General features: G+C 47.5%; 1 protein-coding gene across 1 annotated transcript in view; it reads right to left on the reverse strand.

Annotated features, from left to right (window-relative positions):
• The window catches only part of TRAPPC9 (trafficking protein particle complex subunit 9), a gene marked incomplete at its 5' end in the record, with an annotated part of 911701 nt that overhangs the window by 731607 nt on the left and 165586 nt on the right, over positions 1-14508 (reverse strand). Inside the window, one exon of the mRNA XM_082257414.1 lies at positions 8019-8145. Coding sequence (XP_082113540.1) covers positions 8019-8145 — 127 coding nt within the window. The remainder of the gene's footprint in view (positions 1-8018; positions 8146-14508) is intronic.

A 14508-nucleotide genomic window follows, 5' to 3' on the forward strand; every position in this document is an offset into this window, starting at 1 on the left:
CATTAACACAACCACAGAACAAATGCCGGGAGCCAGATCCCTGCTGGGTGTAACAGAGAGCAGGTGTATAATTTCAATTATGCTCAGGCTTAGGAGGAAAGACTAGATGATGCTGGACATTCTCCACCTAGGAAATGAGGCGGGCTCTATCTGACTTGGCAGCTTCTAATGCACATTGTGAGAAGCTCGCAGTGTGCAGTAAAATCTGAGTAAGCCATTTCAGTCCAGGAGAGGAGCCGGTACAACTGTGCAAGACTGAAGTCTGGAGTTTAGCTTTCATCAGACTCTTGTATTACACCAATCAGAAATTACCCGGCATAAAAAAAGTTTGTTTAACTTGTAAAACTCAGGAACATTACTGTCTAAATGATCATCTCCGACTGACAAACTTTAAAGGACATTAACTCAGAGGAAGTAATGGAAAACTCAGCTCCGCCATTAGAAGCTGCATTACAGACGTCAGACGTCTTGATATATTTGAGTGTAAATGTATATTTTGGGGTTTTAATTAAAGCCGCTGTCACCGTGACGGATCGGTTCTCTTTTTAGAGGCTCGCCGTAAACAGGAAATCTGAAATGACTTTATTAAAAAAAAAAAAAAGCAAACGGGGATAGGGGGAGGCCGGAGCGTAGATCAGTCTTCCAAATCCCAACTTACAGGAAAAGTCGATATAATCGGCAATTAGAGAAGTGCGGTGCGTACGGAGCAGAACGCCGCTCTGTACATATTAATAATGCTGACAGCATTGGCAGGTCCACGGGAACCGCACTCTTATTTTATTTTTTAAATGGGAAATTTTAATAGGATCCCAGGACACCTTTAAAAAAAAAAAAAAAACAGTTTTTATGTTTTACATTGTAGCGATTTCTTAAAACAGAAGCTGTTGGCAATTCTCGCTTCCATCAAAGATCCACAAATAAAAGAGTTGTTATTTCATGGAGTCCAGTGGCGGACACAGGCATAGTCTTGGGTGACTGGGTTATATGTTACTGCCTGATCTTCTAAGGCAGAGGGTATCCTGTACTGCACCGGTGTCAAACACAAGGTTCGCGGGCCAAATGCGGCCCCCCAGGCCATTTCATGTGGCCCTCACACCTCTCCTGCAGAAATGGCACCCCCTTGTCTCTGTAGTCGGCAGCAGAGAGGACAGAACCCCTTTGCCAGATCCTGCATTCCTCTGTGCAGCTGCAGAAAGGCTCATCTTTGCCCACCCCCCCCCCCCTTCTCAGCAGTCCGCAGCAGAGAGAAGGGCAGAACTCCTCCTGCAGATCCTGCACCTCTCTGTGCAGCCGCAAAACTACCTTGCCTTTGCCTCCCCTAGTCTCAGCATTCAGCAGACTCTGGAAGCTGACTCCAGTTCTCCTTCAGACCCTGCACTTCTTCCCAGATCCACCTGCATCTTCTCCCTGGCAGCAGCACAAGGTAAGGGGGTGCATTGTGATGTAAAGAAGGGTGGGGGACCCTTGACTTCTAATGGTGGGGGGGGTTTCTTGACATCTCATGTAGGGGTGTAAGGTGGCATGGGGGGGGCTCTGGACATCTAATCCTACAGATATAATCGGCCCTTTGAGGGCAACCATAATGCTGATATGGCCCACAATGAAATTGTGTTTGACACCCCTGCTGTACTGTATGATCAAAAACCAAAGGGGATTTTTCATTATTTTAGGTAATGGGCGGAGCCATGCAAATCAATCCTTTATGTCTGGAGTCTCCAAACTTTTCAGTATAAGGGACAAATAGTAAATTTTAAAATTATTAGCGGCCAAAAAAAAGTCTAACTTCATTCACACTGCTGCACCGCTTTTTATTTATTTTTTTGTTGTTTATTTTTGGAGCGCCACCATTCATTTGAATGGGCCTGTTAGGAACGCTCCCTGTGCACACTGAAGTGCTGTCATGAGTCTGCCACCTAAAGCAGTGGTCCTCAACTCCGGTCCTCAGGGCCCACTAACAGGCCAGATTTTAAGTATTACCTTGGGGAGATGCAGACTAGAGTACTGCAATCACTGAGCAGCAAATTATATCACCTGGGATGGATTTCAGTTATGCTGCAAATCTGGCCTGTTAGTGGGCCCTGTAGGCCAGGGTTGAGGACCACTGACCTAAGGGTTAACCTAGTGCAGACTAATTGCAGTGATTGGCAACAGGCTGCCTTATTTAAAGCGGAGTTCCGGCCTCGGGGGTCAATTTTAGCTAAAAATACCCCCGAGACAGACAGGGCTAGTACATTCCACAATGGATAGCCTCTGAACTGTCCTGGGTCGCACTTACCTGCAAGAAGAAATACTTACCTTGAAAAATTCTTCTCCAGGACTGCCATCTCAGGTGTGGGCAGCTGAAGCCACAGCGTCCCTCTTCGTGTCCTCTTCCGTGACGTCGGAGTTCCACAATGCACTTCATCGGCCCCGCTCGTCACTTCCGGGGCAGGCGTGGCATCCCTGCACATACCCAGAAGCTGTATAGCAGGGAATGCCGCGCTTGCACAGGAAATGACTAGCGGGGCAGGTGCAGGTGCATTGATTCCTGGGATCGATGACGTTCAGCTCCCAGGAGTCATTGCAAACAAGAAGTGACAGCGCGGGCCGTGGCCGCAGAGGGAGGAAGTGGAAGGAAGGGGAGTATATTTTCTTCTATAATAAGGTAAGTAAACAAAAAAAAAAAAAATCGGCAGTATCCATTTCTTTTTCAGGTTGCAATCAACAAGCGGATGGCCCAAAATCGATTTTGAGGCCGGAACTCTGCTTTAAACACCTCAGCAGCACTGTGTCTTTGCTGTCTTGTCTGCAGCTTTACCTGTACTCCTGATCCTGAACCTGCTGTTTCCTGTTGACTTCCTGATTGACCTCCCGGCTTGTCCACAACTTTGTCTGCTTTCTGCCCCCCTTACCTTGGCTCGTTCCTGTGACCACTCTCCTGCCTTATCCTTGTTGGCTTATCTGCTTCCAGTTCTGGATTTGTTCACCTCCTGGTGGGGCAACCCTGAGGACTGCGACCTGGTATTCCGCACGCAGCAAAATCCATCCTCACCATCAGAGGCTCTGGTGAAGACCTGCTGTCACTTAGACTCCGCACCTTGGGCTAGCCCGTGTCTAACAGCAGTGTGACCTGTCCGTGTTCCTGTTTTACCGGATCCCACGAGGCTACCTCTGCATGTCAGGCTCAGCCACCAGCACCATTACAGGGCCTCACCAGGCTCCAAAAATGCTCCAAAGAAGCTCATGTAACAAATCTTGGCACAGAGCCAGGAGCGTTTGGCATTTTTCTTTTGCTCAACAATCAAGCCAAGAATTGCACTGCATTTGAAATGCTATTAGGAAATAATGGCATTGCAAACGCTTCCCGTGTTTTGCCGCGATTCTTGAATGGTAGGCATAATCCAGTACGCTCAGGTGTGAATGTAGTCTAAATCCCCATCAGACCCCCCCCCCACATCAAGTTCTCTTTCAGAGCCCTCTTTGTATTAGGCTATCAAAGTCCTCCTTACATCATGGTCCCCATCAGTCCCCCTTACATTAGGACCTCTTTCAAAATTCCCCTTACTTCATGATCCTCATCAATCCCTCTTACATTAGGATCCCCTTCAGAGTTCCCCTTACTTCATGATCCTCACCAATCCCCCCTTACATTAGGATCCCCTTCAAAGTTCCCCTTATTTCATGATGCTCATCAGTCCCCCTTACATTAGGATCCCCTTACTTCATGATCCTCATCACTCCCCCTTACATTTGGATCCCCTTCAGAGTTCCCCTTACGTCATGATCCTCATCACTCCCCCTTACATTTGGATCCCCTTCAGAGTCCCCCTTACTTCATGATCCTCACCAATCCCCCTTACATTAGGATCCCCTTCAAAGTTCCCCTTATTTCATGATGCTCATCAGTCCCCCTTACATTAGGATCCCCTTACTTCATGATCCTCATCACTCCCCCTTACATTTGGATCCCCTTCAGAGTCCCCCTTACTTCATGATCCTCATCAGTCCCCCTTACATTAGGATCCCCTTCAGAGTCCCCCTTACTTCATGATCCTCATCAGTCCCCCTTACATTAGGATCCCCTTCAGAGTCCCCCTTACTTTATAATCCTCATCAGAACCCCTTACATTAGGATCCCCTTCAGAGTCCCCCTTACTTCATGATCCTCATCAGTCCCCCTTGCATTAGGATCCCCTTCAGAGTCCCCCTTACTTCATGATCCTCATCAGTCCCCCTTACATTAGGATCCCCTTCAGAGTCCCCCTTACTTCATGATCCTTATCAGTCCCCCTTACATTAAGATCCCCTTCAGAGTCCCCCCTTATTTAATGATCCTCATCAGTCCCCCTTACATTAGGATCCTCTTCAGAGTTCCCCTTACTTCATGATCCTCATTAGTCCCCCTTACATTAGGATCCCCTTCAGAGTCCCCCTTACTTCATGATCCTCATCAGTCCCCCTTACATTAGGATCCCCTTCAGAGTCCCCCTTACTTCATGATCCTCATCAGTCCCCCTTACATTAGGATCCCCTTCAGAGTCCCCCTTATTTCATGATGCTCATCAGTCCCCCTTACATTAGGATCCCCTTACTTCATGATCCTCATCACTCCCCCTTACATTTGGATCCCCTTCAGAGTTCCCCTTACGTCATGATCCTCATCACTCCCCCTTACATTTGGATCCCCTTCAGAGTCCCCCTTACTTCATGATCCTCACCAATCCCCCTTACATTAGGATCCCCTTCAAAGTTCCCCTTATTTCATGATGCTCATCAGTCCCCCTTACATTAGGATCCCCTTACTTCATGATCCTCATCACTCCCCCTTACATTTGGATCCCCTTCAGAGTCCCCCTTACTTCATGATCCTCACCAATCCCCCTTACATTAGGATCCCCTTCAAAGTTCCCCTTATTTCATGATGCTCATCAGTCCCCCTTACATTAGGATCCCCTTACTTCATGATCCTCATCACTCCCCCTTACATTTGGATCCCCTTCAGAGTCCCCCTTACTTCATGATCCTCATCAGTCCCCCTTACATTAGGATCCCCTTCAGAGCCCCCCTTACTTCATGATCCTCATCAGTCCCCCTTACATTAGGATCCCCTTCAGAGTCCCCCTTACTTTATAATCCTCATCAGAACCCCTTACATTAGGATCCCCTTCAGAGTCCCCCTTACTTCATGATCCTCATCAGTCCCCCTTACATTAGGATCCCCTTCAGAGTCCCCCTTACTTCATGATCCTCATCAGTCCCCCTTACATTAGGATCCCCTTCAGAGTCCCCCTTACTTCATGATCCTTATCAGTCCCCCTTACATTAAGATCCCCTTCAGAGTCCCCCCTTATTTAATGATCCTCATCAGTCCCCCTTACATTAGGATCCTCTTCAGAGTTCCCCTTACTTCATGATCCTCATTAGTCCCCCTTACATTAGGATCCCCTTCAGAGTCCCCCTTACTTCATGATCCTCATCAGTCCCCCTTACATTAGGATCCCCTTCAGAGTCCCCCTTACTTCATGATCCTCATCAGTCCCCCTTACATTAGGATCCCCTTCAGAGTCCCCCTTACTTTATAATCCTCATCAGAACCCCTTACATTAGGATCCCCTTCAGAGTCCCCCTTACTTAATGATCCTCATCAGTCCCCCTTATATTAGAATCCGCCGTAATGTCATTGAGCTCTAGATAAAGAATAGGTGCCGACTGTCAGACATGCACAGATTGCTACAGAATGTTTAAGAAGACAACACCATTGGATGTCACCAATGGCAGAACATTGCTCATCAATGGTGTCATCTCCATAAACATTCTGCAGCCTTCTATAGATGTCGGACAGCCTGCACCCCTCTTTCATCAAGAACTCAATGACAGCATGTTGCTCCTGCTTGGAATCCATTATTTACTTGAAATTAAAAAGAAGAATTACTATAGGAGGAAGAGTTACTCTTCCAACATGTGACATTTGAACGACTTATGCAAGTTAATAAAAACAAAAAGGTTAAAAAGGTTATGCCTACTTTTCATTACTTTCAGTACAGCCCTCATATTTTGAGGGGAGGTCAGGCCCTCAATGGTTGTCACTTTTTCAAAACACTTCTGCTTTATTAATCATGTAAAATGAAAAACAGCTTCAGATGGAATGAAAATTACGGAATTCAATACTGCACAGCGACCTGTCACTTACTATTTTCCTCTATGGAGTAACATAAATGGGATAGGAATTGATGGAAGGTATTTTTCGGTTGGGCACTGTGGTGTTTCCAAAATTGACATGTGTATGGGCAGAAATTTTATACTGTAGTCATTTTGGTTAAAAATATGACTGCAAGAAGCTGAAAGGGTGACAGAGAACTGCCTCAAAGTCTCCCGGTTTTCGAGATCCCAAGTGCTTAAAGCGGTAGTATACTCCACTTTTTGATTTTTACCTACAGGTAAGCCTATAATAAGGCTTACCTGTAAGTGAAATTAATATCTCCTAAACCTGCACGGTATAGGAGATATTCACCCTACATGCTGCTGCTGATACCAGCAGCACATTCGCTCTAAAGGTCCGAAGTATCTTGCCAGACCTTCAGAGCTCCTTGCCGGAAAGTGAACTGCTCATGCGCGAGATTGACGCCATCGCAGCTCCGGCCACTCACAGCACCGGAGCCGCTGTGAGTGGGAAAAGAAAGGAAGATACGGCTGCACACCACTATCGATCCAACATGAGTTTATTGTGTCATCATAAACTGCCACCAGGACATGGGACACAGAAAAATGACGACATTTCACACTTAATTTGTTCTTCTTCAAAACCATAAGTCATGTTTTTCTTGGGGATCAAATACTTATTTTACTCACTGAACTGAAACTCACTTTATAACATTTGTATCATGTGTTTTTTCTGGATTTTTGGTTGATATTCTGTCTCTATCATTTAAAATACACCTATGATAAAAATGATAGACCCTTCATTTCTTTGTAGGTGAACAAACTAACAAAAATCTGAAGGGGATCAAGAAATTATTTTCACCATTGAAAAACTAGTGGTGTACCCCCCAGGAATCCTAAACCTCCCGACCTTTAGACATGTCAGTTAAGGAGGACTAAGTTCTAGATCTCTCTATATAGATGACATTATTTCCAGTTCCAGTGATGTCTTAAGATTTATGATTGCTGTTCTAGTGGTGGCCTGACAGTGTCACTTTTAATTATAGAGCAAGTCACATAGTGCCATTGGCCCTTTTACATTCGGAAATCCCTGCTTGGGTTCTACTTGATGTACTGTAACTGATTGTGATCCTACAGCCATCTCTTCTTTCTTTCATGGATTACACTGCTTGCAACACAGTCTTTGAAAGGGAGAGAGAATCATGTGACTGACCAGCCTCTTCCCCATTCACAGGTTGTGTTACAAGCAGTGCAAGGCACTGTAAGGATGTCCCATCCTCTTCCTGTCTTTGAAGTTATGGCACATCTGGTTTGGCAGAACAGCAGTACAGGCAGAACAGCAGTACAGACAGAACAGCAGTACAGACAGAACAGCAGTACAGTAGATCTGATGGAGACATGCCCCCACCTTCCTCCTCCTGTATCTTTGTCAGATCTACTGTACTGCTGTTCTGCCTGTACTGCTGTTCTGCCTGCACTGCTGTTCTGCCCGTACTGATGTTCTGCCCGTACTGATGTTCTGCCCGTACTGATGTTCTGCTATTCTGCCTGTACTGCTGTTCTGCCAAACCAAATGCGCCATAATTTCAAAGACAGGGAAGAGGGTAGGACATCCTTACAGTGAAGATTTCTCCAGGATCCAGCAGCTGGCACAAGGTAGGACGTCCTTCATTACAGATACGTGATGTCACTAGCTGCAGAATTACTTCAGCTTTTAAAAGAGTTTTTTTTTTTTTTTATAAGTAGCAAAGGGCAGCATACACAATTTTCTGATGTCCAATGATATCCAATAAATTGGCCACTAGTCGCTAGTTCATTTCTTACTTTAAGTCCTTTTGAAGCCATGAGACATTCTGAACGTAGTGTAAATGAATACTCACCATTGACAGTTATCTGACCGGTAGTTCTAGGCACGCCCACTAGCGTTACTGGATAGAGGCCAGACTCTGCGGGTAATGAAAGCGCAGCCGGGAGGGACTCGAACTCCACACCGCTGGTTAGGAGCCCCTGAAATATAACCAGAAAGGAGACTGAAGGACCACCAACAAGAAAGAGCTGGTAAAAGTACACATGCCATTAGAGAAATCAGGAGGCTTCCAATGCTTGCTTCTTTCTAAAAATGCTAGTTAAAGCAGACTTAGCCCTCCATAAAAGAGCATCTTTTTTCAGTAAGGGTTCCCTCCCCTATGTTAAAGGCTGCTAAAAAAAATGTCAATTAAAAATACTACTTACCTTCACCCTGACTTCTGTGCTGCAGAGGGGTGACCTCAGGACCCTTCGGATTAAATCCCAGAGAATGTAGAATGCCGCAAATCTCACAAGATGATGCTACAGCACAGCAAAGTAGTGTCTTCTACCAAGGTCTGGGCCACTCGGCATTCCCTGGGATAGCACTGATGTCACCCTTGCCAAGGCCCCATGGCCAGAAGCAGGGATAAGTAATATGTTACCCAAACATGTCATATTCCTGATATCTGTCTGCTGCACCATGTACTTGTATGAAAAAGTCTCCTGTTCTCTTTGCATTGCTTCCTTTGTGTGAAATCCCTGGTGTTCCAGCCAGTCCCTTTGCTTTCCTATTAATATCTAACCACTCTAAGCATGAGAATTCAGCGTGGTCAGTTTTCTGGTTGTGCTACAAACTCTGCCTAATAGCCTCCAATTATCAGACCCAAGCTGAAACGCTTCCACCTGCACAGACATTCACTGGGAAGATCAGTGTCCTGCTGTTTCTCCTCTCCTAGCTCTCTGAGCTCCTTATGCAACTGAGAGTATAAGTCAGCCTCTCTCAACCTTTTCCCCACAAAGGAACCCTGGAAATAACTTTCTGGTTTCAGGGAACCCCTACTAAAAATAACTTTATCTACAACTCGTGATACATTAGTGTGATGGTCAGTGGGAAGAATGCCCCTTACAGATAGCTACAAAGATGAATGGTGTCAGTGGGAACTTATCTGAGAGGCAGAAATTGGTCATTGCTCAAGGAAGGAACCCCTAGCAACCTCTGGAGGAACCCTGGTTGAGAAACTCTGGTATAAGTGATCACTTTTAAAAAAAAAATGGGGAAAAAAGGTGTTAAGAATGTTTTTTTTATAAATATACACAAATGCTTTTGCCTTTAACCACTTCCCGCCTGCCCTATAGGCAAATGACGGCGGGAAGGTGGTTACATTATCCTGACCAGACGTCATATTACGATAGGTGCTGCGGTGTGTCACTCTGACGTAGGCTCTTTACCATGTGACCAGCTGTGTCCAATCACAGCTGGTCACATAGTAAATAGGAAGTGCCATTGATCGGCTTTCCTCAGTTCGTGCCTGACAGGCACGAGTAGAGGAGAGCCGATCTGCGGCTCTCCTGACAGGGGGGGGGGGGTCTGCAGTGGTAATCAGAGCATTGATTACCAGTGTAGACCCTTAGGGGGGTGCCACTAGAACCACCAGAGATGCCCACACATGACCCCAGGGATGCCCACCATGGCCAACAGAGATGGCAATCAGGGCTCAGAGAGCCCGCTAGTGCCCTCCCCATCAGTGCTGCCCACCAGTGTCCATTATTGCCCATCATTGCCGCCCATCAGTGCCCATCAGTGCTGCCCATCAGTGCCACCTATCAGTGCCACCTATCAGTGCCCCCTATCAGTGCCCCCTATCAGTGCCACCTATCAGTGCCCATCAGTGCCACCTATCAGTGCCCATCAGTGCCACCTATCAGTGACCATCATTGCCGCCTATCAGTGCCCACCAATGCTGCATATCAGTGCTACCTATCAGTGCCACATATCAGTGCTGCCTATCAGTGCCGCATATTAGTGCCACCCCATCAGTGGCACCCCATCAGTGCCTCCTCATCGGTGCCTGTCAGTGCGGCCTCATCAGTGCAGGAAAAAACGTATTTACAAAATTTTATAACATAAAAAAAAAACTTTTTTTTTTTTTTTCAAACTTTTCGGTCTTTTTTTATTTGTTTAACAAAAAAGAAAAAACATTGCGGTGATCAAATACCACCAAAAGAAAGCTCTATTTGTGGGAAAAAAATGACATAAATTTGGTTTAAAAAAAGCTATAAACTGGCCTGGGCGGGAAGGGTGAAAAGTGTCCGGTATTGAGTGGTTAATTTCTATTTTAACCAGTTCTGAACCGGAAGGATTTGCCCCCTTAATGACCAGGCCATTTTTTGCGATTCGGCAGTACATTACTTTAACGAAAAATTGCACGTTCATGCGGCGCTGTACCCAATTAAAATCAATGTCCTTTTTTTCCCCACAAATAGAGCTTTATTTTGGTGGTATTTGACCACCTGTGCGATTTTTATTTTTTTGCGCTATAAACAAAAAAAGAGCAACAATTCTGAAAAAAAATTGGATTTTTTGTAAGAACTTACCGTAAAATCCTTTTCTCTTAAGCTCATTGACAGACGCAGTCCTCTTTGATTAATATCAGTAGGGTTATACTGCCCCCTACAGGAGTAGGACACTAGGCAGGAAAAACGTTCTGGCCACACCTTAGGGGCAGTCCCAGAGGGTATATCCTCTCTCTCCCTGCTACAGGATGTCAGTTATGTCACAAAGCAGTGTCAGAGAATTTAACCCAACCCAACTCAAAATAGAGGGGCGGGTACTGCGTCTGTCAATGAGCTTAAGAGAAAAGGATTTTACGGTAAGTTCTTACAAAAAATCCAATTTTCTCTGTCGCTCATTGACAGACGCAGTCCTCTTTGATTAATATCAGTAGGGACGTCCCAAAGCAGTGCCACAAATGAGGGGTGGGATAACGGAAATCAAAATCCAATCTAGAAGGCCCAACCGATGCCAACCAGAAGTCTTAAAGGCTCATCAGACAAAAGGATGAGACTCAACTGAAAACCCAACAGAAAAAACCCTTGAGGTAGACCACCGGTCTCCTCAAACAGCGGCCTGCAGAACCTTGCGGCCAAAAGAGGCATCCGCCGATGCCAGCACATCAACTTTGTAAAATTTTGTAAAGGTATGAACCGACGACCAGGTAACCGCCTTGCAAACCTGAACCACTGACGCCTGATGGCGGAAGGCCCAGGAAGCACTAAGCGCCCGAGTGGAGTGCGCCTTAACAGGGAACGGAGGAACCCGACCCTTAATAGAATAAGCCTGTACAACCGTCTGTCTGATCCATCTAGAGATAGTCGCAGCAGACGCAGGCAACCCCTTTCTAGGTCCATCCATGATCACAAAAAGTGAATCCGTCTTACGGAAAGATTCCGTAGTAGTCAAGTACACCCTGATCGCCCGAACCACATCCAAGGAGTGTAACGCCCTGCGTGCAGAAGTGATAGCCACCAGAAAGGCCACCTTCTGGGATAAAGTAAGCAAGGGAATCTCCCTAATATTTTCAAAGGGAGGTTTCTGAAGAACCGACAACACCAAATTAAGATCCCAGGGCGGCAAGGGCACGCGCACCGGCGGAGCCAGGTGCCGCACCCCCTGGATGAAACTCCGCACCAAGGAATGAGTAGCCAGAGGCCTCTGAAAGAAGATTGCTAACGCTGAAACCTGACCCTTGATAGTGCTCAAGGACAGTTTCTGCTCTACCCCCTTTTGCAGAAAAGCCAATTTAAGGGCCACCGAGTAGGAACGTGGAGGAAACCCAAGGGATTCACACCACGCGATATAAGACTTCCATGTGCGATGATAGACTTTTCTGGAAGTCGCTTTCCTTGCTTTAATTAGAGTAGGAATAACTGAAGCTGACAACCCCTTGTCCTTAAGCACCTGGGTCTCAACAGTCAGGCCGTTAAAGCCAGCGATCGTAAAGCAGGATGGAAGATCGGTCCCTGAGACAGCAAATCCTCCCTGAGAGGAAGTCGCCAAAGAACGTCTGCGACCAGCCTGACCAGGTCGGCGTACCAGGCCCGACGAGGCCAGTCCGGAGCTACCAGGATAACTGGAATTCCCTCCACCTCTATCCTGCGAAGAAGTTTTGGCAGCAATTTGAGAGGAGGAAAGGCATACAGTAGCTGGTACTGCCCCCACGGGGCGACCAGCGCGTCTGCGGCGTCCGCTAGAGGATCGCGGGAGCGAGCTACAAACCTCCGCACCTTCCTGTTGAGCCGAGATGCCAACAGATCCACATCCGGGGTGCCCCAATGAAGGCACAATTGGTGAAATACCTCTGGATGAAGAGACCATTCCCCTTGATCCAGAATCTGACGGCTGAAGAAATCTGCCTGCCAATTCTCCACCCCCGGAATGAATACCGCGGAGAGGGCTGGAACAAATCGTTCCCCCCCACGAAAGATGCTGCCCACTTCCATGGCCGCCAGGACACTCTTGGTGCCCCCCTGGTGATTGACGTAAGCCACTGCCGTGGCATTGTCCGACTGGATCCGTACCGGGCTGCCCCGGAGCTGCTCGGTCCAGTGAAAGTCTGATCGCTCTCAGTTCCAATACATTTATCGGTAACCTGGATTCTTCCAGGGACCAGAGCCCCTGAGCAGATCGTCTGCCGAGAACCCCACCCCACCCGGATAGACTGGCATCCGTGGTGACAATCGTCCAATAGATTGGAAGAAATGACTTCCCCTGACTGAGCATTGGTGATCGAAGCCACCAAACCAGAGATTCCCTGGTCCGTTCGCTCAGCCGGATCCGATTATCCAGGGAATCGGGATTCCGGTTCCATTTGAGAAGAATCTCCTTTTGGAGAATCCGGGTATGAGACTGGGCAAACGGTACTGCCTCGAAGGAGGCCTCCATCAGTCCCAGAACCCTCATGCAAGTCCGCAGGGAAGGCCAGTTGACGGTCAATAATAATTGAGTCGCCGACTGAATCTTCCTGAGTTTCTCCACCGGGAGAAACCCTTTTGCTAAGGATGTATCCAAAGTTAGGCCCAGATAGTTCAGTCTCCTGGTAGGGACCAGGGATGATTTCTGCCGGTTCACCAGCCACCCGAACTCTTCCAAAGAGATCATCGTGATCTCCAAATTTAGCAGCAGAGCCTACGGAGACTCCGCACAGAGTAGAAGGTCGTCTAGGTAGCCTAGAACCGATATGCCCCGCTGTCGCAACAGTGCCAAAACTGGGGCCAAGACCTTTGTTAAGACCCGGGGAGCAGAGGCGAGACCAAAGGGTAACGCCGCAAACTGATAATGGTTCTCTCCCACGGAAAAGCGAAGAAAACGCTGATGTCCTGCGTAAATGGGGATGTGAAGATAGGCATCCTTGATATCTATGGACGCCAGAAAATCCCCCTGATGCAGGGAGGCCACTACTGTGCGAATGGACTCCATCTTGAATTTTTGCACCTGGACAAAATGATTGAGTGCTCTCAAGTCCAGAATTGGACGCACCTTGCCCTCTTTTCTGGGTATTGTGAATAGGTTCGAATAGAACCCCTGAAAACGTTCTGTCCACGGAACGTGGACCACCACTCCTTGTTGCATTAAATCCATCACTGCCCCCCGCAAAGCTTCTAAGCGGTCCGGGGATAGTCGGATATTGGAAGGGAAGAACCGCACCGGTGGAAGTGATCGAAACTCGATCTTGTATCCCGACCGTATGACCTCTTGAACCCATTTGTCTGGAATCCTGGAGAGCCATGGGTCCGGAAACCGGTGAAGACGTCCCCCCACCCCAGATATGGGTGGGGGCGCACCTTCAGGCTGTATTGGTCTTATCTTCAGGTCTGGCAGGGCCGGACCTTTGTTTACTCGACCAGCGCCTTTTGAATCCCCCTGGGGGGCTCTGGAGGACTTTGCCTTATCGCCCGCCCCAGAGGAGCGAAAAAATTTCTTATGAGCGGAAAAGGAAGGTCCCCGTCTGCGACGCGGTGCTTTCCCCTTAGTAGTCTGTGGTAAAAAGGTGCTCTTGCCACCAGTGATACCCTTGATGATCTCATCCAAGGTGGCACCAAACAGGCGATCCCCTTGAAAAGGGAGATTAGTCAAAGCTTTTTTGGAAGCTTGATCCGCCGACCAGCATTTTAACCACAGCATACGCCGAAGGACCACCGCCGAGATCGATAAGCGCCCCATTAAAGGAGCGGCGTCCAGGGCGGCGTCACAGACAAACTGTAGCGCTTGTACCATCTGCTCCAGCAAGTCCGATACCGCCAGGGGGAGACTTCTCCCCTCCAGATCTCGGCGTAACAACTTGGTTCACTCTGTCAATGTTTGTGCAACCAGAGCAATGGTGAACACTGGCCTTAAGGCTGACCCTATCAGGGAAAATATCGAGCGGGATATAGATTCCGCTTTACGGTCCACTGGATCGCGAAAGGATGGAGCGTCCTCCACCGGGATAACCGTAGCTTTATTTAATCTGGAAATCGGTGAATCCACCGACGGTGGTACCGTCCATTTATTAAGGAGAGATTCTTCAAATGGATAGCGTCTAG

The sequence above is a fragment of the Pelophylax lessonae genome (genome assembly GCF_965119305.1).
Source record: "Pelophylax lessonae genome assembly, chromosome: 5".
NCBI lineage: Eukaryota > Metazoa > Chordata > Amphibia > Anura > Ranidae > Pelophylax > Pelophylax lessonae.